At 35.7% G+C, this 26,677-nt stretch overlaps 1 protein-coding gene across 3 annotated transcripts in view; it reads right to left on the bottom strand.

The window, feature by feature from the left end:
• The window catches only part of LOC138693957 (uncharacterized), a 130,706-nt gene that overhangs the window by 39,204 nt on the left and 64,825 nt on the right, over window positions 1–26,677 (bottom strand). For all 3 annotated transcript variants that reach the window (XM_069817687.1, XM_069817688.1, XM_069817685.1), the window contains one exon: window positions 5,929–5,989. In XM_069817687.1, coding sequence (XP_069673788.1) covers window positions 5,934–5,989 — 56 coding nt within the window. In that variant the 3' untranslated portion in view covers window positions 5,929–5,933. The remainder of the gene's footprint in view (window positions 1–5,928; window positions 5,990–26,677) is intronic.

Genomic DNA, 26,677 nt, shown 5'->3' with positions numbered 1-26,677 from the left:
TAGCTCAAAGTAGAGATGAAATGTACATGTTATGTCCCCCAGATGTTATTTTTTCAGCCTCCTTGCAATCACATTGTTTAGCAGCTCTATTTTTTTTAAATCCCAGGAAGCAATGAGACTGTGTGACCGACGGCTGGTTGGACCACACAGGTCACCTGTATGGTACAGATCGTACCAGAATAATTATTGGGTGTACAGCGTACCAGCTACCGTATGTATGACTAGAAGTTGTCATAACCCAAATGCTACACGAACATCAACTTTTACATTTATTATCCAAGGGACAGGTATTATTAATATATCTGCAAACTGTCATTTTTATTCTGATCAGTTTAAACTGTTTCTCCATGTTTTTGGAAAACTGTACCCAGTATATGAGCCTAACGATGTTATTGTCCCTGATATAACTTCTGAAATAGTTAATCCAGATCTAAATCTATGTGAACAACATGTCATTACTTAAGAATATGCTTCCAAATATTAAAGATTTTAATAATGATTTGTAATTCCTCTATGATTACAAGAGAAGATTAAAAGTGTAAAATCTAAAGTAGAAGAATCCCCCACACAAGTAAGTGCAAACCCCTGGCTAATTGCTTTAACCATAACAGGAGTTATATTGTGTCTTGCTTGTATGCTACAGACGTACCGACAATGTCCACGTCTGCATGGTGTCCGGTTATATCAGCTCACCCGCAAACAACCGGAGACAGCAGAATCTTTACGAGAAGACAGAACGAGACTGGGCTTGGCCCAGTGCAAGAAACCAGAACTCCCATCCATACTGCGAGGAAAGCGGATACACCAACCGATGCCTGCGCTGGCCCAGCTTCAACCAACACAGTCTTCGCCGGACCTAGATTTGTCTCCAGGGCCTAGATACTACTCTTCATTTTGCAACAGTCATCTCTTCGCCTCAATGAAGAAAATTTGTATTGAAGAAGATTATTCTTTACTGATCATTTTTGTGAATGACATCACTATTCTTGTATCTAACATGCAAGTGCTAAGTCTCAGATGATGCCACACACATGCCATAACGCTACAGATAAGAGATCCATAACGTTAAATCAGCATATCACTTGTGTGCAAAAAATTCGTAAGTACTATCGAGTTAAATGACAGACACCCTGCAAAGTTATACATTAAAACATCCAGGAACTCAGTTTACATTAAATTATGCCTCGTCACGTAAATGGATTACTCATTTAATGCATAGATACATCAGATTTATTAAATAGCAGCAGTCCTACCGCCATTATGATATCAATGTCATCAATTATATAAATTTCGATCTATTGCTTATGAAAGTCAAAATCTTTGGCACTTCGCCCTCCATAAAGACTTTTCTTATAATTTGTAATGTGAATGATACAACACTAGCTTACAAGACACAGACGATCCAAATCCTCAATAAGAAAGAATGATGGCCTCTAGAATGGATTAAAATCCTGCAAGCCTGAATGATTCTGAGGGCCACTAGCGAGGGAACTACACCCCGTAAGCCTAACAGAAAAAGGTCTACTAAGACTTGTGTGATAGTCATACTTCACAGGATCCGACATGTCTTGCCATTCATTTGATTAGGAGTAAAAGCACATGCCTATTACGGCATCATCTTTTAAAAAGAAGAGGGCATTGTTGTGCCCAAGGATTATGATACGCAATCATAACTTTGTTATGGCCATAAGCAATACATTTTCACTTTATTTGAAAGTAATGAAATTGTACATTCAGTTTAATCATTGAAGACAGGCGGCAGCTTCCTGTTGCGATTACAGTTGTGCATCTTAGTGAAGTCAGCAAGAAGCAAAGTCCAGGAAATGTGTACGCTTGCATTTTAGCGCAAAGCCATTCTTACGCAACAGCTGACATATAACGAAAAATACTCAGATTATGCAGCAATCATTAACAAACCGCGTCTCTTGCAAGACTTCTAATTGGTGATCATTTTGAATTCTGATTTTCTATTGGTTCAATCAAAAACAGACATTCAATCGTGAGAGTTCCTTAAATCTGTATTGTTCCAAGTGACAACAGGAAATGCCGATCCGAAATAATGGTTAGGAATCAGAAGTGTGGTGTTCGGTCAATGCAATACCGTCTTTTTAGAAGATTCGCGGGCAAAGTAGTGTCACTCTGTTACGTCGCAAGGGCGTGGTTCGAGAACTTATAAAATGGACATGAAACGTCCAAATTGTGATCATTAGTCTTTGGTCAAGACAGCAGTCATGCAGTAGCGGTCGTAACTTCCAGACGTCCAGAAAGAAGGCAGAAAATGGCATCTTCTTTGAATAGCACAGGGTTCGCCTTACAGAAAGTGTAAGTAAAATTAACTATTCAATTCTCATACTTTACAATTAACAGCCATTACGATACTTCAGAAATAATCCTTCCATTTCAATACTCCATATTTATCTGTTCTAATTTGATATTTTGTTAATAAACTTAGTAATAGTGAATAGCTAGAAAGCCTGAGATCACATTCTAAATAAGGAATCCCTCCTATCCATAAGGAGGAAGTACAGTATATAAATCGTCAGAGTGATAGGAAGTGCAATGCAGTGCTAATTCGTTTGTGTTGTCTTGATAAATTTGTTGCTATGCCAAAAAGGGCACAACAAAATATTTTGGTTTTCGTAAGTGGGATATAACTCGCGATTTTCTCAAAGATAAGCCATCCGCCCTGTTCGTGGTAGAGGGCACGACAGTACTATGTAGCAGAGTGAGTGGATAGGAATACTTCTCTCTATCTCTATTTATAGGTGTTCATATATTAAGACACTAATAGTAATTCATAGCGTGTCAGCCCATGTAGGGCACCGGCCCTTATGCACTATGTTTTCTCTTTCCCTGCTTTGCACACCTTTCATTGATCCTTGCAGTGATGATGAATGTGAGCTACTGCAAATCAATTTGTCATCCTGTTCCCGTTAATTGAAGTTTTATTTTGGACAGTTTTCTTTGTTAAGAGTTTATCCATTATTTCCATTATCAGTTACATTGGCCTATGCAGTATTTTGTTAAGGGGAGTCATTATTAAAATTAAGTACAATTTACATTATCAGTATTTAAAATTTTGTGTATTATTATTATTATTACTATTATTATTATTGTTATAAACTGAGTTTTCACAGGGGATGTGAAACTACAGTCCTGAGAAGAACATAGTCATGCTGTGGCTGCATAGAAACATTTGCCAATGTAAAATTTTCACTAACCGTGCGAGAATCTTACCAGACATTTTGCTAAAAAAAATTGTAAAATTGAGTTTGTGATGGTTTAGACACATCAGAGAATCGGGAACGATAATAAGAAGTTTACATTAAAAATATGAACTGTCAAATGCACAAAATATTAAACGGACATTTCACAATAAAGTCAGAACCCAAACGAACAGGTGAATACCACTCTTAAAATGAGTTTAAAGTCGACAATGCACAATATTTAACAACACCTACACTGCGGAACTGTCAAAACTACTTTCTCAATATGTTTCACAAGTTTAATTTCTTATTGTGTCAGCTTCATTTTATTACAAGATCAGTACTAGGTAGTAGATCTTTCTATAATAAAGAAAGCATTGTTGCAATTCGAATGTTCCACAGCACCAAAGAACAAAGGCTTGTAATAATACACTCTAAACAAATAAGTAATAACATAAGGTACAGTACTACCCACAGCAAAGAAAGAAAGAGAGGAAGGAAAGAGCGAAAGAAAGACAGTCGGATAATCTGCCAATCGGTTAATAGGGTGACGGATTCTACTTACTCCAGCACTATTATGTCAATACCAATTTCAAACCTCGTGCTCTATCTAGCATCCACCTTGGCCTCCACTCAGGGTTGCCAAACGTAAGAATGCTCTGGCTGTAACTCTGTTTAAGTGTATATTACTGCTGATTACTGGCTTTACCTATGGCATGCAAGCTCCTTCACTTAACTGTGCATTGTACATGTGCTGTGTCACATCCTTCGACTTAAGAGGAATAAACAGTGCAGTTTCCCCTGTGTATGGAGTGTACGGCCAAGTGCAACATAGTTTACTACACATATGGTGGAAAATTGTGCACATATTGTTTGGCAAGGCGTTGCTAAACTTTTTGACCCCACCTTTACTTGCCAGTTATTATCAGTTATTGCCTTACAGTGTGCTCCACTCTACCAAATCAAAACCAAATTTCTTAATGATTTAGATAAAGTTACCAGAGGAGCATGCAAAGAGCTTATTGGTCTTCCTCATGACTGCCCAGACGGAATGCTCTACTCCCCTAAAAAATATCGTGGTCTTTCGTTAATGAAAGCATCTTGGGAAGCTTATGTGCAACACATAAATATCTGTAATACTCTTCTTCGTGTTGATGACTCCCATCTCCACAATGTTAGGGACCTTGTAAGTGAAAAAGCTTCTGCTCTGTCAAAATTGAATATCACAGCTATTGATGCTATCAACTGGTCAGGTCGTAAAATCCGTAAACACTTAATAAATGACGCATTCCAAACTTGGACAAACCATACCTTGCGTGGTAAAGGGGTTATTGTTTATAGTGATCTCCCCAAGGCTAACTCATGGGTAAGCAATCGAAAGGGCCTATCTTCCTCAGAATGGACCAATGCTTTAAAAATGTCAAGCAATATTTCAGCGGTTCGTGCAATACCGGGCAGAACTCTAAGCACAACCCGCTGCCGTCATCCAGACTGTAGCGAGCTTGAAACACTTGGACACGTGCTTGGACAATGCCCCAAAGGCGAGCTGCTGATCAATGCTAGACATCATCGTGTACGACATGCTTTGGTGATATCGTTAAAAACTTTAAATTGGGAAATTCATGAGGAAGTACATTGTGTATCATCAGATGGTTCTTTTAGACGGGCAGACATTATTGCTATCAACGGACGCTTAAAACGGGCTCTTGTTCTTGACCCTACTATCCGTTTCGAAAGAAACCTAAATCAGGCCACCGAGATTGATATTGAGAAGAAGTCCATATATGAACCTTGTCTGCCGTATCTTTCTCAAAAGTACAACGTCCCTCTTAAATAATGGTCTGTCATTGGTTTGCTGTTTGGCAGTAGAGGTTCAATCACAAAATTCACGTGGAATTATCTTAAGGAACTTCACATTCCTTTTGATTCTGTAATGTCTATTCTTATAAATATTATCAAGGATTCTCTTCAAATATTACATCATCATCTCTATTTCAATTAATCAACTTATATTTGCCTTCAACAATTAACTTTCTTTTTTCTTTAATGTATCACATCACATTATTATACATGTTTATTGTATTCAGGACCCTTGTGGTCACTCAAAATTCTTTGAGCTGATGTCTATAATTTAGAAATTTATTATTGAGACCAAAATAAAAACAATTTTCCCGTATGTTAACATGAACAGTTCCTTGAGGGTTATGAATATTTTTAAACCAAAATTGTTCAAAATATTCAGAACAAAAAGATGTGGACTGGGTGTAAATGTCATTGGCTTTAAAGCTTAAGTAGCCACCTAAGCATTCTGCAATATATTTTGGGTCCTATCAGCAGCGTAGATGCTGAAAGATTTTTCAGTAAATACAATTTAATGTAGGAAGTAATAAGACAACACGAATGACAGAAGAAAATGTACAGGCGTGTTCCTTCTATGATTTCTTTGTTACGAATTCATGAACATGATTAACAGGGTCATAAATTAAATTAGTACCTCTATGTAAGTATTATTTTAATCCCCAATATTTTCAAAAGACATGACCAATCCTCCTATATTGACGTAGAGTCCATGTCTTCCTTCAAAACGCCACAGAACGCAAAATGACGAATGTATGAAAGCTACAAAATGCTAAATGTTAAAATCAAAATGCTAAATTTCTAAAAATCATAACCCCTAACAATGTAGTCTTTGTAGTTTTGTATAACAGAGTTAATTACTTACAGGCTTTAGCAGTGGATAATCTTCAGAAGCCTCTCTGATGTTCGGAAGGCTGAAGATTCATCTGTGAAAAGAAAAGAAACCAGTAATTATTATGTTCAAAAATTTGTCACTGGATTATATATTCTACTGTATTTATTAATAATTTTAATACACATTAAGATTTAGTAGCCAGTTCGGTATTACTGAGCACAGTTACATTCAATACCCAAGAACTATTCCATTTGCTTAAAGTGCCAGCCATATACTGAAATTGTGTCTTCTGGGAAATAGCTGGTTGAAACAATATTACTAATTTCAAATCTCCAAAATGTTCAACACAGAAAACACCTGATAAACACAAGCTAGATATTTTGATAACTAGTCAATACAGAGGTATACAGGCCAAAGGGGGATGTGAACCCATGCTGCGCTCCTGGCTGTCCATGACAGTGAAGATCGAGAGTTTGTCCCTGGACGTGAAGGAGCTGAATGAATTGAAAGCAGGGGCGTATTTTGGGGACTACCGGGGCTACCGGCGGTAGCCCAAGGAAATTACAAAAGAAAAAGTTTATAATATAACATAATAATTTTCTATTATTATTTTTACCATAGTAATTAAAATTAAAGTAATTGTTAGATTTATATGTGCTCTCTGCTCTCGAAAAGAAACAAGTTGTCAAGGCGGCATCGCTGGAGAAACCGCTTGCTACGTGAGGTAGCCTGTGACCGTTTCGCTCAAGCTGTCCTTCGCACAACTGCCCGTCCCCCCACAAGGAAATTTAAATATTGTCGTTTTCATATTTTATATTTAAAACGTATTTTTAATTTTTCTAAAGAAATTGATATAACGTACATTTTATGAAGCAGTTATGTATTACATTACTGTTAGGTTACTTGATTTTATCGACAGTAATCTCACTAGATAATGTCCGACTTTGTGTCAAGAAGAGATTAAAGAAATTCAATATTACCACTCAGGTTGGGCTCACAGAATAATAATATGGTACAGTCACGGATGATAAATTACTATCTTGGAAATTTCAAGCTCATAGGGAACTTGCACTCTAAATATCATGCAGTCGAATACAGGGGCGTTTTAAATGAAAATAATACTAATTGATCTTATTTCTCATTACGAATGTCATAACAATAGAAACTTGTTAAAACTAGGGTTGCCATAATGAAGAAACAAAGAAACCAGTACATGATTCACAAGTCAATTTGATCGACAGGAAAAAACGCAGGAATTTATAAGAAACTTGTATATATAATTTATTTTTCACATTAATATCACTTGTTTACTTAATGTGGATGAGACTGGCCACTTCAGTGATACACTTTACCTTATCTAGCACACTATTTGGCATGCAATTTACATTATTACCATTTATTTTAGCACCACACCATTCATGTCTGTAGATCACAGTCACAGAACCTTTCATACTTCTCAGAACTGTGAAGAGAAGGAAGGATGAGTTGTGAAGCTAACTGCAGTTTACATTATACTCTATCTGCAGATGCGTTTACTAACTTAAGTGATAATTTGTTTCTTTCTTGTATCCACTGGCCATTCATCAAGGAAAATGATCTTTGAACGTTGGTATTATATCCACGTAGAGAGAAATAACAATTCTACCATTTGCAGCAGTTCTAAGTAGGCTACTGCACCACGGAAATACAACTGCGACAAAAATTTACCGAGATTTCGTGTGAAATCATATTTTTAGAAATTTCCTCTTTGTTGTGCAGTAGGAAAAAATTAAATTTTATCACCTAGTCAGACAGAAGGCTCTTTACTGAGTTCGTAAGATGTATTATCTTGCACCCATTTGAGTATCATTTGAACACTATCTTACAAATTACTGCATTTTTCCAATTTCTGTCCGACTTCATTCAAAATCGTGGACATCAGTCTTTTCTCCCTACTATAAAGCCATGGACTGTCCGAGGCATATGGCAGCCCTTTGTTACAACCCAATGCCAATAAAATTTAATGCATTTTCTCAATTCTCTTCATCAGATCATTTTGAAGGGATATGTGTTTACATTCACAAAAATGTACAAGTAAGCTCTTGAAGGATGTTTAAGTTACATTCAAACAATATAATTTATTGTAAACAATAAATGCATAATATTCTAAATTGTAAAACTTTAATTAATAATATAATTTGTTTATATCTACATTTTATACGGTTATATTACTGAATCATCAATCAATGCAGAGAACTTAAATTGTACAACGAGAGAGTGAACTGGGCATCAGCAGAAATATTTAAATGATCCTTATTAATGTTTGAATATGTCTTGAAATGTTTATGAGATGCCACAGAAACTAGTAAAATGTCATAAGTACGCCTCAAAATTGATGTTTCTATTTCGATAAATAAGATGATGAAATCAAGAAACTGCTGTAATGGAATTGAAAACTGGCAAAGCTATAGGAAGTTTTACAGGTTTTCCCGATTGCAAGGTCATGGGGATTGTGTCAGTCTTCAGTCTGGGCATTGCACACACGTACTCCGTGCCAAAGGTGAGTGTAAGCTCACGTCTATCACGTATGTTGTGGGGGAAAGGCGTCATATGACACAGCTTCTCTCTGGTGCTGACCAGCCTGTACAGCTACCACATTGCCCCTGATGTATGGGACGATCCCCAGCCAGAGTGAGGATTTTGATTACTTAAAAAATTATCTATAAAAGACCCAAAAAGTTATATTATAATGGCTAGAACCCGGAATTTTAGGTGCTAAAAGTTAATATTGTTCCTCGCTATAGTTTAATATAAAAACCATGCCCCCACTTCTTTGAGATGCCATTCTTGTCATTCAGTATTTTCCCTTCGGTACTGCTAGAGGTCTCTAATCCTCTTAACCACCACTTACAAACTAGCGCACGATTTACAAGATCATTGCCATACCTCCACTTCATTGAAATGCCATTCTTGTCATTCAGTATTTTCCCTTTGGTATCGTTAAAGGTCTTTAATCCTCTTAACATCACTTACAAATTAGCACACGGTTTACAAGATCCATTGCTCAGTCCTTCTGACTCTGTTGTCTATTATTACATAACGGACTCTTGTGAACTAAGCTTAAAACTCTCCTCTCGGGCACTAGGCCTACTTCTATTCATCTACACTCAGTGACATTCTTAACTTTTAGGACATAAAATTTCGGGCTGTAATAATGACTTGAAATGATGAAAAAACAGACCTAAAAACAAACAATACTATGCATAAGTAGTCAAAATACTACCTTAAATTAACAGCTCTTCAGACTGTCTACTATGGTATTCCCATATAAAAGTATAAAAATTTCCCACACGAACACAAATTTTCCCACAACTTACAGTGTGAGCTACAATAAAATAATTAATTAGGTCATAATTAAACATTCAGCTACAATAAAAGAGAAGGGTGGATGTACCAACCACCAAATCTCCTCCACATCTAGCACATGTATCCCAATAACGGAAACTAAAATGGATGCTGGTGACTTCAAAGGTGCTCTAGTTCAATTCTTTTATTTGGAAGCAAAGCGTACAACTTAGCTGAGAGCTTCATGTGCTATTCTATTCTCCTCTTCCTTTTGACATGACTATCGAAAAAATCCTTCCAAGTTCTGCGTTTGAATGAAGTAGTGTCAGTACTAATTTTGCGAGTTTTTCTATATTGGGAAATTTTACTTCGTCATTGAAGACTAGCTTAAATTAGGCCTACTAAAAAAAATCATTTTAAAATTGAAAAATGATAAAAAAAGCTCTCTAAATTTAAAAAATGACTTCAAAGAATTAAAACAGCGAAAAATGACCTAAGAATGACAAAAACTCTACATTTCTGTAACCAGCAGCTCATATCCAAAATGTATTTATTTACAGGCATTGCAAAGAATGTAAAAAAATAGAAAGATGACATGTCATCAAAATCCGCGCCCTGACCGTAACCATAACCATTTATTACATGCACTAGATCATGGGACATGTCATATTTACAAACTAATAGAGAGTTAGATAATACACAAGAGTATATCGCCATATTCATCTTCGTGGACTGTCCTGGCTCAGTACTCCAACATTTACCAAATCTCTTCTATAATGTGTCCGACATTTCCATGCTGACCACTGTTCATCCTCTTCACATGTTCACTCCACTTTGGTTCATATTTTATCTGCTCATTGACAGGTTCGTGTTCTAATTATTTTCTTATTTCATTTCTAATCTGGTCCACTCATGAGCATCCTTTTATTGTATGCAAAAATTTAATTTCTGAGGATTCTATACGGCTTTAATCTTCATGTTAATTACATTACCCACCATTCACTTTCCTGAGAAGTAAGTGTCGTCATACATATGTAAAATTTTAGCTGAGTTGCTTTTCTAGTTCATTTTGCCCATAATCTTTTAATAATGTACTACACATTATCTGGTATATTGTATGAGATTCCTCACCAATATTAACAGCATCAAAATGACAATAGAAGAAAAAGCACTGATTCAATATGAAAAACTTATCAGGTTACCAGGAAACAATTGGCATTCATACAGTCCTCTCTGTAGATTGAAAACTCAAAAAAGTTTCATATCCATTGTTCAAGAATTAAAACAGAAAATCAATATCCCAAATTTAAAAGAAAACTTACAAATTAAACCAAAGCCCTTCACTCTATTAAATATAGAATATAATCTAAATTTAACAGAAGAAATACTGATATCAGAAGTAAACACTGAAATAATGGAACAATTGTCTTTAGAGACAATTAATATTAGGTACCCTCCACAAATCTGGCTTCATTTATACACTGACGGATCCTTGATCTCCAGAGAACAAGGTGCCGGTGCTGGTGTTACGTACTGTCTCTTCTTACTTTATAGATCTCTTGGATATGGAACAACAAGTTTTGAGTGTGAAATAATTGCAATACGTGAAAGTCTCAGGAATCTTCTATGCCACATCAATAAATTTAAGAATGCAGTTATATTGTCAGACTCCAAAGCAGCTATTCTATCAATAGTCTCTAAACACACACCTTCATCTCAAACAGCAGAAATAACTAAAATGCTCTCTCAATTAATATCACTCAATAAAAGAATTGTATCCCAATGGATACCATCCCATTGTGGAATCCTGGGAAACGAGAATGCGGATGCTTTAGCAAAGAAGGGCAGCACTGCTACTTACAGACCTGTTACTAAATCTATGTATTACTCTGTGAAAAGATTTATTAAATCTACATACTTAGACTTCAACAAACAAAATTTGATAACACAATCCCAAGGGAAAAAATGGAACTCTCTGCATCAAAATCCACAGTTAATTCCCGATTTACCACGAAAATCGTCTGTAGCTGCATTTAGATTGGCAACAGGCCATGATTGTTTGGCCAAACACCTGCATAGAATTGGAATATATCAGTCCCCTAACTGCCCATTGTGCAACTCAAACCAAGAAATGGATTCGGAACACCTCATAATCTGTGCTTCAGTGGCTGGCCATGATAATATCTTTGAAAAATATTGGAGTGGGAGAGGTCAAATGACTTTACTGTCAAACGCCTGGCATTAGAAAACAACAACAACATTATCTGGTATAGCAGAGGAGGCAAGATCTGCCCTGCGACCTTATCATGTGCAGTCACCAATGGGTATAAAGGGTCAAGACAGGTTTTAGTCTGAGATGAAATTCCATGTTGGTAGATTTGTACAGTGGCGGCTGATTGGCTGAGGCAAGTGAGGCTGGGCCTCAGTCACTTTGTTTTCTTAAACTCAAAATTTTAGTGGTTTTTAGTCGTATATATCATAGCTATTATATAAGTTCTTTCAATGAAAGCATATAGAGTTGTAGAAGTAGAAAACCTTGTGATGTATATAGACCTGTCTTGCAGTAAAATTTGTTCCTGAAGCCAGGATCACTCATGCCGTGTCTGGCTTCTGCATTTCCCCGGGTTCTATGGTTGCACTGGGAAAGCTGAAACTGAGATACATTTCTTGTGGCCTCGTGGCCTAGCAGGTATTCCCCCACCCATCAGCCTTCACTTCTCCCATTCAGAACTCGGTTCTTGTCAATGCCTGTCTCAAGTGTCGGTTGGGATGAGAATAACAGTGGTGAATCGTCATATGGTCCACTGTGGTTATGTGTTTCGGGAAAATAGTAAATAGAAGTCTTATGGCCATGCCGTAATAGTTTTGAATTTTGTCTATAACTGAGTCAGTTAGCCTCCCCTTTCCTAATAAACCCTTACCATCCGATAATTTTTGTCCCTTCACACTGGTTTTCAGTCTCCTCAAAATGCCCATGTGGCCTATGCACTCTAATTTTCTAATTTGTACGTCATTCCCATGTGGTTTCAATTCCTCAACAGCATTGAATGACTTAGAGTCCCATCTCCTAAATATTTCACATATCTCACATTATATGAACTGAGTGACCGATTGAAAATGTTCGTCACACCTGCAACCTCCACTCCACCACTTGACCCACTGTAATTACATTCACAATCGGTTTCATGTTTATTTGTTGTTCTACCTTCACACCTACAATGTTTTGATAATATAGCAACATCAATTACCTTGCCAGTGTCCACACTAGTTGCCGTCACAACGCCATTTAGTGAAATGTGGCCCCTTTTCTGCCACGTCCCATCAAAGGCAGCTGATATGCCTCTGACATTATCATTTTCTGCAACTGCTTCTTCCACAGCAACCTTCATGTTATGTAATGCAACATTTTCAATCGCAGATCCAATTATTATGTTATATCTAGTAGACCTGGTTGGAGGAGGTGGCAAATTCAAAATGCCACATAAAGTCTCTCCACCTGTCTTACCTTTTCCTATAGCCCTAAGGCCATACATAGTCAAACATTTACTGTGTATAGTGTACACTGTTATTGGGTTTATCTTTGAAATATCAATAGATGAAGAGTTGTAAAAATTTACACCATACTCACAGTATTTACATTTTAAAACTAATTCTGCAGCAAGACCAATATGCTTTTTTACCTCAAGAGATATCCCACCTTTGCCACAGCCTTTACAGAATACATTATTTTGCAGTACACTAGATAATATGCCAACATCTATAACCCCATTGGTATCACTAACACTGTGTTCTTGTTTCAGGGTTTCATACCTGATTTTAGAATCTTCAAGTTTCTTTCCTGATGCACAGCCATTATTTACAGATTCACACTGACCACATGTGCTAGAGGGTTGTAGGTTAGAATTCACCTTACTAACAGTGTTCTTACGTTTACCAACATTTCTTCTCTTCTTAAATACTTTCAAACTACTTTTGTAACCCATATTGTAAGAAAATATCACAAAATGCACCTCCATAATGCAACTGAACTGTATCGTAACACAATTAATAATAGAACTCCGTACAGCACGTGTATAACATCACAACACTGTAAACAAATCCGTTGCTACGAAACAAAGCACAGACGGTAAACCAGGTGTGCCAATACACATAAATTCCCTACAATGAAAAAATTTCGCACATAAGGCGCAAAATTTGAAACTAACATAGTAGTATCATAGTCTAGTATATACAGTCGCGAAGCTCAATACGTAGTAAATATGCAAACATTAGATAGTTGCTCACCACTAGGATCGCTAATATCGCCTCATTACAGGCAATACAAAATAGTACCGTCACAGTCTATTGTTTCTAGCACCCTCAAAACTCAAGCTTCGTGACTGTATATAGTAGACTGTGGTAGTATGCTAGATGAACAGGAGACAAGCCCATAGACGGAGTAATGGGGGCCACTGCCCCCCCAACTTGTCTGATCTCTTTTTTTTTTTTTTCTATTATTCTATTGAATTCAAAATATCTTTTTTCGTTTTGTTTATGATTAAGTTTTTGTGCTTAAATTGATGAATTAATGTCTTCTGATCATGTGCCTGGACTATAATACTGTATTTATTTTAAATTTCTGAATGTATAAGAATTCCTATACTACCTCATTTGAGGAATGGAAGCACTGTAATGTTTCTTTCGTAACAGCCTGTACTATTGTCTTTGAAGTCTGCAGTTGTTGAGGCCACCACTTGGAAATGTATGAATAACATACTGCACGACAATGCAGGAAAAAGAAAAGTGATCCCAGTATAATGTGTAAACTTAAAAAATGAGATTAAATAAAATAATTATTAGAAATTACATTTCATATATCTTCGGAAGGTAAGCTTCATATAAAAATATTTCTGTTAGCACTGTTACGTAGTTTTATTGATGTATGCATGTGTTTCTTCACGAGAGAGAAAAAGAGGGAGATTGTTTTAAGTTATGCCCTATTATAATTTGTAGCAGACCTACAGTTCAAGCCCTATACAACTCGGTTTGAAACATCGCCGATATGGATGTAACACTGTAAAAAAAACATGCCCCTCCCCCCGAAAATCCTTTATTAACTGATCATATTCCAATATACTGTACCACAGTCAAGCTATAACGGAGGAGGAGGTAATTAATTATGTCTTCCTTTGCCTCCCCAAGGAAATGGTTCTCTCTCCGCCTATGGACACGCCCACTTAAATGTCACTGTTCATTTAAACCGAAAAAAAAAAACATACTTAGGAATCAGATACAAACTTAAATCATGGCTCATCTGAAAGATAAATGAAAAATGAAAAATTCAAGATTTTTTGGCTTACCAGGTTCCCTTAAATTTCAGTGTTTTTTTTAAAATGAACTAATCGCTGTTAGTCTTTTTTTTTCCAGTTCACTTTACGTTAAATGAAAGTCCTCTGAAAATGCTATAGACGGAGCCAATAAACCAATTTTTCGTAAAATTGCAATGAGCACCTTCTGCATGTATACCCTTCTTATAATAAACATTGTAACCTGGACTGTTAAAATGTGACGTCTGCTTGAAAATTTTAACACCAACTCAATATTTGAGTTTACTGGGTCCTTTCCTTTAAAAGCCATTACTTTCGTTTTCGTCAGTGCTGTATTAAATAAAATAAATGACTATAATATTAAATACGACACAAATACAAATACACAAAATCTGGAACTTAATTTTAGAAAACTACAGGCTGAGCCATCTTCAGCTAAAAGGACCATTTGCAGTGTGTAAACCAAATACTTGTAAAATTGTAGAATAGACTCCTCATCTAACTACTCTGAATTATCTTGAAGACAAGATCTAAGATAGAGCAATTCTAAGAATTCATCAGTGCTATAGAAACAGTGATATAATAGCAAACTGATTTGTATAGACCTATTTATTTACTCTCATAATCCTTTATTCGTCTTTTCGTTTTTGACAACTCAAGTTATCAATTCTCTTACTTCTGTAACCATACACTTCTTGTCCAGTCGTTGGCTACTGCAGAATTAAGGCTGAAATATTCCCAGCCACTTTTGATAGTACCTCTGATTGAGGTTCTGGCTGATATGTACATCTATTATCAGACAGTACATCTCACTTGACAATATGTGCCAGAGGAAGAACAATTGTTTGTATCATATAATTCTGAAGTCTGATTAGTGTAATATGTAGCTAGTCGGCGATGTATGCAATGGAGGGGGAAAGAAATTGGTCACCTACCCAATTATCTTCTGGCTTAGTTGCTTCATGAGTGATGACTTATTGGTGTCACTTATGAGATTCAGACCTGTCTTCGGACAGCTGACAAAGCAACAACTTTTGATAGGCTCAAAAACTTTTATCTCATGTAAAGTCTGTCAGGAATGGTGGAGAAGCTCATTTTTTTTTGCCGATTGCTATAGACTTATTCCACTTTAAGAAAAACGCATTGAGCATATAGGGCTGTTCGATCAAATGACCAGTTGTCACAGAAACGCCTACCTACCACACAGCTTCTACAATGTACTTTGCAAGGTCCATAAAACCAATAACTTTTTCTTAATGTGGAATGTTCTATAGTAAAGCATGCGGTAATCTCAGCCCTTTCGTTCTCGTTTTCTAAAAAAAGTCTCCTCCGAGTAGCCAATTTGGATGTTCTTTTCTTTAACATTTTATTGGGCTCTAGCATCCATATGCTTGAGGGTAAAGGGTGTCCTTTGGACTGCAGTTAGAATTTGGTGACCTCTCTGCTCTACATACATCAGCTTTCTTCCCGCTGCACATTCGGCAGAGTTATGGTGGTGAGAATCTTCACAGATGGATAGATTACAACCTTGGACTTGTTTCGAAAATAAACTTCTATTTGGGATTCCGATTTTGCTGCTCCTGCGTCTGATGTGAGTCACGGGTGAATGCAACACCGCGCCCCATTCCTCTATTGCGTCATTAGGCCTATATACCTACGTCGTCCATTTTCCTACAACTCCAACCACGTAATCCCTCATACATGCACTTCTTCCCTGAAGAAGATGGCAGAGCTAGCCGTCGAAAGATTGGAATCTAATCTCCAACTCACCTGGCTGAGAACCCAAGAAGAGTTATTCTATATCAAACGCCGGGAAAGCCTCAAGTCATACTAATTTATTTGTTGGTTCACTACCCAGTATCTTATTCACCTACTCAAGTGCTCACTAGTACACTTTCTCGTCAATGTTTTTCCTGTACCATCTGATAATTTCGAAATGTGTTGCAGGGAAGCGTGTGTGTGTGTGTGTGGGTCAGACATTTGGCTGCAGAACATGTGGTTGATCCTTAGTGTCCTGCTGCAGAACTTCACCTTCAAGCCGGCACCAAACCAGAAGCTTCCAGACCTCATCAAGGTGCATGGTTTCCACCAGACATCACCAGATTTCTGGTTCTGTCCAGTGCCACGGGTGTGAACCTTTGCACAAGTGATTCTCAAACGACAACCTGTAGGCAATCCTCTCAGAGCTTTTCACTTAGGACACATGCATATGAAATTTAGCAGAGGAATCCTCGTCATTACTGATTACTTTCCAAATTAATGTGAAGTTTAGCTGGGTGCGAAATCACGAACTTTGAATATTTGATTTACATTTGTTGGAATAGAAGCAGTCCTGCAGAACAGAAGGATAACTTCCATGGGTTGGAGTTTGAGAAACTGTTCACTGCGGGAAAGCCACGTTACACCTGTGTTTAAACATAGCTACAAGCTTCAAACACAGATAGCTGGAAAAATAATAAGAATGTGTTTTATGCTGTTTATATGAAGAGGCTAGCAGTAACTAGAGAGTATTGCTATTTATTGAAGGTAAATGTTCTGTGAAGTTCTAATTGGATACAGATAAACAGATTGTTTCATAATTTAGATGATGTAATACAGAGCAGTGCCTTACAAGAGGTGTCGGTATGCAGCTGAGTAAATACAGGGAGGCTGATGCTGATGACTTCAAGAGAAACAATTATCATTTCGAAAGATTAACATTTCTCAGAAATAATTATTTTTTAGACATTCGTTTCATGGTGACGACTTTTCGATTCTCATTTTAGCATAAAAAATTCATTGAATTCTGCATCCATATATTAGCGTGCTTAAAAAGTAAATTTCCATGCCTGAAGTACTTTTAAGCACACTAATTAGAAATACTGAAAACATAAATTCCAATTATTTATTTATTATAAATATTCTCAACACAATTATTTAAAATTGAAATTACATTTGGAGATTTGATATATAAATTATTCACTTCCAAATCACTCACTTTTCTAATTACATTTATCACTTTCATTGTAATAATTGTATATTCCAAATTACATAACAAGCAGAAAACAACTTCATAACAACCAGCAAAACAATCACTACATATCCAAAGGCCATGAAATCTATCTCTTTTTACATGAATATAATACTCTTTCGTCTTCAACATCATAAGTTCGCCATTGCGAGATAACAAATCAACAATTTCATTCTCTTTAAAATATAAATACATTTAGGATTCTCGAGTGACTGTTCAAAATATTTTGCACGAAATACATGCGGAACCAGTGTTTTAAGAACTTGCCGTGTTGGACAATCTTCACTTGTCATGCTTAAAATGCTATTATTTCGCAACTTGTTGCATAAATAGCAATTATAATTGTGATTATTTTTATCCCTTTATCTTTTAAACACATTTACAAACACCCATTTTGTAAACATGTCCACATTATTATTTTCAGTTGCAACAAATAATTTTGCATAATGTTTTTATTACATTTATGGTTCAAGAGTATTTTAATGCTTTAATTAATAATAAATCAGTTTAAGTAATGTATATTTTGCAAGACGCATGCTTCACCCTAAGCCTGAACACTGCGGGGACAGCGTGACTGTTATCAGGGAAGACTACACAGGTTCTAACAAACTTAATTACCATTCAGCTCATGCAATCTGTGGTTTTTTTTCGAAACTAATTTTGAAGCTATTGATGTTACTGACGTAACACTCTTTAATTATCAACTTCAAATATCAAGGTTTAGGACAACATCCTCCAAAATCTTCTGCTGAAAAGGTAGAAAATACAGGGAGAAGCTAAGTGACGAAAAAATTAAGAAATCAAGAAAAGAATGCACAGCAGAAACCACTTTAAGAAAGAAATGGTCTAGAGTGCAGAAGAAAAAATAAACTGAAAATGATAGTAAATTACGAATGAGAAAGTACAGAGAGAAATTAAAGGCTGAAGCAATGTTAAGAGATGTTGGATATGATTCACATACAAGTCTCAGTCATTGGGGAAGACAGTACATCAAGCACAAAGGTCATTACCAACATCTCCAAGAAAGAAACGTGCTGTTGTGAAGAAACTTGCTGAGAAGTTTGGAGTCATAGAAACTTGCGAAATTAAGCAGAAGGAAGGTGAAAACTCTCATGATTATTCAGCTGTTTCACAATTTTACGAAAGTGGTCTAGAGTCTACTGTACTTCCAGAGCACAAAGATTTTGTCACTTTCATCATTAAAGATCCAGAAAAAGAAAGAAAACAGAAGAGAGTGTTCATGATGACAGCAATGGAAGCATATAGTTATTAAAAGTGAATATGCAATGTTCAATTAAAAAATCTAAGTTTGCTAGTTTACGACCAAAATACAGTATATACGTCCAGTTTCTGAAAAAGATAAAAATGTTTGCTGTTGTCAAATGTGGACCTTCTTACTGACGGATTATGCAAGTGCACTGGAATATGCTTTCTACTAATAAATTATTAGAAATGTCCACATGTGACTAGAATATCGCATGCTACTTGGAAAGCCAAATGTAGTAATACTGAACAGTTTATAACAAATCTATTCCCAGATAGTACAGGTGGACAGACACATAAAATGGAGGCAGTCACCTGTCCTCCTGAAACTGCAAGAAATATATTGATCAGACATCTTAAGGGTTTATGCAAACTATGTTTCTATGCAAAAACACAACTGCAAGAAATAAAATATCTGAAAGGAAATCTTACAACCTAACATGCTGTAGGCTATTACAAAAAGATTTTGCAGAAAATGTTGGAATAAAACACAAGGATGAAATGTCCACACATTGAGTGAACAAGGGTATTATCACATTTTCAGCTGTTTTGAATACTTTAAACAGTACAAAATCATATGCATTGGTCACTGATGATGTGTAACATGTAAAAGGTGCAGCATTAACATTCAACAGAACCATATTGGAAGATGCCATGCACAGCGAAGAACAGAATATTTCCACATTCTGTTTGTCAAAAAAGTGTACAATATCGTCTTGGAAAACTCTACAATATCTACTAAGTCCAGGAGAATCGTCCATTTATATTCTAATACTTATTTTTACTGTTCTGATCGTAATTTAAATACGATAAATTTCTTCCATAAGTTAAAAAGAGATAAATGTAATTTCCAGTGATTATGTCAGTAACAAGTGAATGTTACATCAGTAATATTATTTGAAATGTCTGTTTTGCATGTTATTTACATTTAACAAAAGTGTTAATGATCATAAAAAAGGTAACCAACTGTATATCAGATTCATAAATTATACAGTATTCATATTGCCTTTTTACTATGTAACTTCACAGAAATTCATCATTAAACATATCATATCAATGAAATCATATCCCACTATCATGAAAAGCGGGGTGCCCCAGGGTTCCATACTTGGCCCAATTCTATTTCTCCTGTATATAAACGACCTTCCATCAAGGATAACACAAGCTAAAACCGTTCTCTTTGCAGATGACACCAATATTGTTTTCAATGCTCTTGATAAAAATAATTTACAGGAGAAAATAAATGAAACCTCAAGACAACTAGAACAGTGGTTAGCTAGCAATAGACTAAAACTGAATGTCAGTAAAACCGTTTGTATGTATTTCAGTCAGAAACAACTACATGACTCCATTGAAATACTACTTAATAATACTGGAATAAAGGACGTCGATTGTACAAAATTTTTAGGGATATGGATTGATTCCAACCTCACGTGGGAAAGTCATATTCAATTCTTAACTGATAAACTAAGTCGTTTGTGTTATGCTTTCCATGTCCTAACCAATATAACTCCCAAGGAACTACTTAGAGCGGTTTACTTTGGCTATGTTCACTCTGTATTATCATATGGGATAATTATCTGGGGGTCATCATCAAAACTTGCACAAGTGTTTAGACTGCAAAAGAGAATATTGAAAATTATAAAGAAAGTACCTATTCACTCGGATAGTAAAAAAATATTCAAAGAGTTTGATATTTTGCCCCTACCTTGATTTACATTCTTGAAACAGTCTGTTTCATCCACCAAAATTATGATAGTTTTAAAATAAACTCTGATTATCACAACTACAGCACAAGAACATGCAATAATTTACATTTTAATCATCATAGGTTATCCAAAAGCTCAATAGCTTATCACATACAGGGATAAGACTTTACAACAAACTCCCTGTTGAAACTAAAGCCCTTAGCTATGCTAGATTTAAAAAGTCAGTGAAACATATTTTACTTTTCCACATGCCTTTTACTGTCAATGAGTATCTTAGTTTAGCACTCCAAATTTAGCTTACAGTAGTTAGTATCTCCTTTTGTGTTTACTGCTCTTTTCTATCTGATTCATGTCCGGGGTGAGACTGCCCAAGAAGATAAGGAAACCAAGAACCTTGTACAAGTAATGGTCTGAAGAAAACTGTGGAGAATTGACTTCATTACTGAATGTGTTGATTGTATATTATTTGTATATTATTGTAGACATCTTGTATGTCGGAAAAACATGTATGTAACCGCATATTTATTATGTATTCACTCTGACGATGCCATGAAATCATTGTATTTCCTAAGGCTAATAAATATCTATATCTATATCTATTATAAAATCTATGTCCATATCATGTTACGTCAATAATAATAATTCATTATGAGCTGTTTTAAAAGTCATTATAGAAAACCCATCAAACAGAAGAGCACGAAGGGTTTTTTAAATTACAGGGGCAATGCCTGCATGAAATCAATGTGAACACGATTGTCCCTGGTTTAGATCCATGACTAAATATACTGAAAGAGATTTGTAGCTTGTAATTATTGTGATCATAGACACCTGCAAAATTAAGGGTCATAAAAACTTTTCTAAAAACGTATGCTACATGATTGTGAAACTTGGACTTTCACTGTGAGAGAGGAACAGAGGTTAAGGTTGTTTGAGAATAATGTGCTTAGGAAAATATTTGGGGCTAAGAAGGATGAAGTTGTAGGAGAATGCAGAAAATTACACAATGCAGAACTGCACACATTGTATTCTTCACCTGACATAATTAGGAACATTAAATCCAAATGTTTGAGATGGACAGGGCATGTAGCACATATGGGCAAATCCAGAAATGCATATAGAGTGTTAGTTGGGAGGCCGAAGGGAGAAAGACTTTTGGAGAGACCGAGACATAGGTGGGAGGATAATATAAAGATGGATTTGAGGGAGGTGGGATATGATGGTATGTATGTTCAACTATGTAAGCAAGTTTTAATCCTTGAGTGTAAGAGAAGGCCTTAACTCTGCCAGGTTAAATAAAGCCATTATTATTATTATTATTATTATTATTATTATTATTATTATTATTATTATTATTATTATTATTATTATGAAGTTTATTAGGTATGACGTTATTTAATTTATTATTAGTGTAGAAGGCAATATTCATATTGTGTTTTTTGAGGAAGTTGTTCAATTGGTTAGAAACTGGTCCAAAGTACATCATGCTTGTTCATGTTTTTAGGGGTTATCGGTTCAAGGAAAGTGTGTTGAGTTCTTACGTTTTTGGAGGAGGCTGTTTACTGTATGTTTTTGGAAACAATTATCTTGGGCTAAACAGATAATATAATTATATTCTTTATTATAATTAGATTTACTTAGTGGAATAGTTAATAATCTATCAATGAGGAAACAAAATTTACTAATTTTATGAGTTTCTGGGTGGTTACAAAGCTGTGTATAGAATGATTATTGGAGGTTGGTTTCCATTATATGTCAAAGTTAAAACGGAAATGTTTTATAAAAGTTTTGAGGTCTAGAAAGTTTATTGATCAGTTAACAGCTGACTGGGAGGTGATTGGGACGTAACCTTTGATAATAAGTTATCCTGGAAACAACAAGTGGAGAAAATTAGCTCCCAAACTTCAAACCAACTGAGGATCCTAAAACGCCTTCCAGGATGCAAATGGGGATGTGCTCGCTCAACTTTAAGCACTACATATCAAAAGTATGTTCTTCCTGGAATGTAAAGCACACAATCGGGCAGCTCTAAGACTGTAAAAATAACTGCTGTGGATGCCATGTTGACCCTCAGAGAGATCCATGCTGTTGTATGAAGAGCTAATCAGACTATCGGATGGTCAATACTGGTACAAATACGAAAATAAGAAAGAAACCCCAAAACACAACATGGATTTGTGAAGAAAGTACATCAGCTAAAAGAACAATATTCAATTATATCAAATGAACCCCAACCCATAATACAGAATCCAACTGAAATAGAATCCCATGACTGCTTCACAGACCTAAACCAAAGTGTTTTTAAAAAAGGAACGGACACAATGAGTCTAAAGCTTTTGGCCTTGGAGACTATCAACAGTAAATACCCAGAACCCGAATAGCTCAAAATATACAGCTACATCTTCACTTTTTATAAATTTAAATTTAACAGAAGAAATACTGAAATCAGAAGTAAATACTGAAATACTGAAACAATTGTCTTTAGAGACAATTAATTTTAGGTACGGTACCCTCCACAAAACTGACTTCATTTATACACCGATGGATCCTTGATCTCCAGAGAACAAGGTGCCGGTGCTGGTGTTATGTGCTGTCTCTTCTCACTTTATAGATCTCTTGGGTATGGAACAACAAGTTTTGATGGAGAAATCATTGCAATAAGTGAAAGTCTCAGGAATCTTCTATGCCACATCAATAAATTTAAAAATGCAGTTATATTGTCAGACTCCAAAGCAGCTATTCTATCAATTGTCTCTAAACACACACTTTCATCTCAAACAGCAGAAATAACTAAAATGCTCTCTCAATTAATATCACTCAATAAACGAATTGTATTCCAATGGATACCATCCCATTGTGGAATCCTGGGAAACGAGAATGCGGATGCTTTAGCAAAGAAGGGCAGCACTGCTACTTACAGACCTGTTACTAAATCTACGTATTACTCTGTGAAAAGATTTATTAAATCTACATACTTAGACTTCAACAAACAAAATTTGATAACATAATCTCAAGGGAAAAAATGGAACTCTCTGCATCATAATCCACAGTTAATTCCCGATTTACCACGAAAATCGTCTGTAGCTGCATTTAGATTGGCAACAGGCCATGACTGTTTGGCCAAACACCTGCATAGAATTGGAATATATCAGTCCCCTAACTGCCCTTTGTGCAACTCAAACCAGGAAATGGATTCGTAACACCTCAAAATCTGTGCTTCAGTGGCTGGCCATGATAATATCTTTGAAAAATATTGGAGTGCAAGAGGTCAAATGACTTTATTGTCAAATGCCTGGCATTAGAAAACAACAACAACTATTTATAAATCCATCGGATCATTCAAAACAGCGTTTGATGGAGAAATCAAGCCATTCAAACAGCATTAAACCAACTTCTACTGCATCTTGAAAAATTCTCTAAGACTGTCATCCTGAGTGATTCAAGATCTGCCATAGAATCAATTGGTGCAATTGAGCCTGCTGCATCAGTGGAGATTCATGACTGCTGCGAGACACTGAGGAAACTCAAATTAGCTCCCTGTGGATCCCTGGACACTGTCACATTTCTGGCAATGAACAGGCAGATACATTAGGAAAAAAGCTGCCATGCTCACTAGTTGCTTCAAATCAGTATCATACCACTGCTCTAAACTCTACAAATGAAGGAACAATACCTCATGAGTTTAGAATCAAACTGGAAGACTTTTTTACATGGCCAAGACAAGAAGCTCTATCAGTTTGGGTTACTTCAAACGCCCACCTGCATGCTCTGTAATCTGGATGAAGATATGGACAGGGCCCACTTAATGTGATGCCTGGCCCTTCGCAGAACAGAAACTATTGGGAAGCCTGGATTAAGATAATGAATGAGATGGACAATTGATGACTATTTGTTAATGTTCCATGCCATTAGAGAAATAAATAAATATTACCAATTCCTTTCATGATTTACACCCTATCATAACGTTCACCTCCGAGTCAGCTGTTAACCAATCAATAAACTTCCTAGACCTCAAAACTTTTATAAAACATTTCCGTTTTAATTTTGACACATACTGGAAACCAACCTTCACTAATCATTCTATACACAGCCTTTCTAACCATCCAGAAACTCATAAAATTAGTAAATTTCGTTTCCTCATTGATAGATTATTAACCATTTCACTAAGTAAATCTAATTATAATAAAGAATATAATTATATTATCTCTTTAGCCCAAGATAATGGTTTCCAAAAACATACAGTAGACAGCCTCCTCCAAAAACGTAAGAACAAATTACAAAAAACTCAACACACTTTTCTTGAACCAATAACCCCTAAAAACATGGACAAGCATGACCTACTTTGGACCGATTTCTAACCAATTGAACAACTTCTTCAAAAAACACAATATGAATATTGCCTTCTGCACTAATAATAAATTAAATAACGTCATACCTAATAAAAAATTTCATAATAGAGATCGACTTCAAAATAGTGGCATATATATGCTACAATGGAAAAATTGGCCTAGCAAATACATTGGTCAAACTCACAGAAATTACCAACCCAGTTTAATGAAAATGTTTCCGATTTCAAATACAGTAAACGAATATCAAAGTTTGCAACCCATCTGATAGAACAAGGTCATGAATTAACCAATATAAATAATACACTACAGGTCATTCATCCTATGGGTGACAATCCACATATACATATTGCTGAAGAATTTTATATTTCACAAGCATTAAATAATGGTTTATCCCTTCTGAATGAGCAATTCCCAAACATACATAGTCTGCTTTATAATTTAAATTCTCCTTACACACGTGACTTCCGATACTCCAATATGTTTCTTCCCCCCCCCCCCCACCCTTCAATTTGATGTTACTTAGTCCTTTTGTAAGCGTAACGTTCGTCAACATTTGTGGCTGAACTTTATACAAGAACGGATATATTTTCTTCTGCTCCGTCTAGGTAAGTAATTTCTTTATTTAATTGGTTGCCCCCCTTCTTTTCGTGTTTCGTGAATTACCATCATTTGGTTACAAATCATAAATAATTTTCATTATTAATCCTTTCAATATAGTAAATAAGAATTTGTACATACTTTCAGATTACAAGACCACGCATGTCTCAAGTGTTACTCCAGTCTTACCACACATGAAGCTGCATATTCACCTCTCTTCACTACTCTGCCAATTCGCATCAGCATATCGATCTGACATTTGTAAATGCAGCCTTCATGTTAATCTTGTTATGCAGTCACATTGAATGGTGCTTATGCTATTTATATAGCTTAATCTTATACTCATAAAAGTGGACTGATCATTTACTTTTTAACAATTCTATTCTTGTACATACAGTTTTTACTGTTTTATGGTACTATCATGAATTTTACTCACTTGTGACTCAATATGTGATATCATAATTCATTATGCATCCGAATCTATTTTATAAAACCCATGGTTTCACCGATTGTTTATAATACTTCGTTCATAAGATTTTGTAGGTTAATTGGGGATCTAATGATGGTTCCTTGAACCGAAAACATTCATCAAAATGTTAAAATAAAACATTTATGTTATTGTAATATTAATAAAACTTTTGGAATTTCTCACAGCTTATCGGACCCAACATGGTCTTTAAATATACTTTCCAACAAAATACCACATAATCTTTAAAAATTCTAGAACATTCGTAATTACTAACTATATTCAAGAAAACAAAGGAAATGCATGAGTTTAGCTTGCAGTAAGTCTGTTGCCATTCACAGATTAATTTCAGTGCACTTTAGTGGCAGCAAAGAAAAGAAATTTCTTGGGACGAAGTGTTAAAACAAGAAGAACCAAGAAAAACGTACACCCCTTTCCTCTTGCATGGCCATAAAAATATGATTAATTTATAATACGCCTACAGCTCCAAACATTTCTAAGCATGTTGTGCCTATCGGAAAACGAAGGAATTAAATGGAAAATGCGACCACATGTGCTTAATTATCGTCACATTGAGTGGAACCTAGGGACGGAGCATGAGATTCAGACATTTTTAGCACATAAAGAAAGAGATCGCCAAACAAAATGAAAGATTTAATGGTTGGTAACATTAAGGAGTGCACATAATTCACTACTACTGTAACAGCTCAACTTTGAACAAGTGGGGAGGGAAATATAAGAACAGGCTGAGGGCGATC

Source organism: Periplaneta americana, unplaced genomic scaffold (genome assembly GCF_040183065.1).
Source record: "Periplaneta americana isolate PAMFEO1 unplaced genomic scaffold, P.americana_PAMFEO1_priV1 scaffold_26, whole genome shotgun sequence".
Taxonomy (NCBI): Eukaryota; Metazoa; Arthropoda; class Insecta; order Blattodea; family Blattidae; genus Periplaneta; species Periplaneta americana.
The sequence above is the reverse complement of the archived record's forward strand: the minus strand, read 5'-3'. Positions and strand labels throughout refer to the sequence as shown.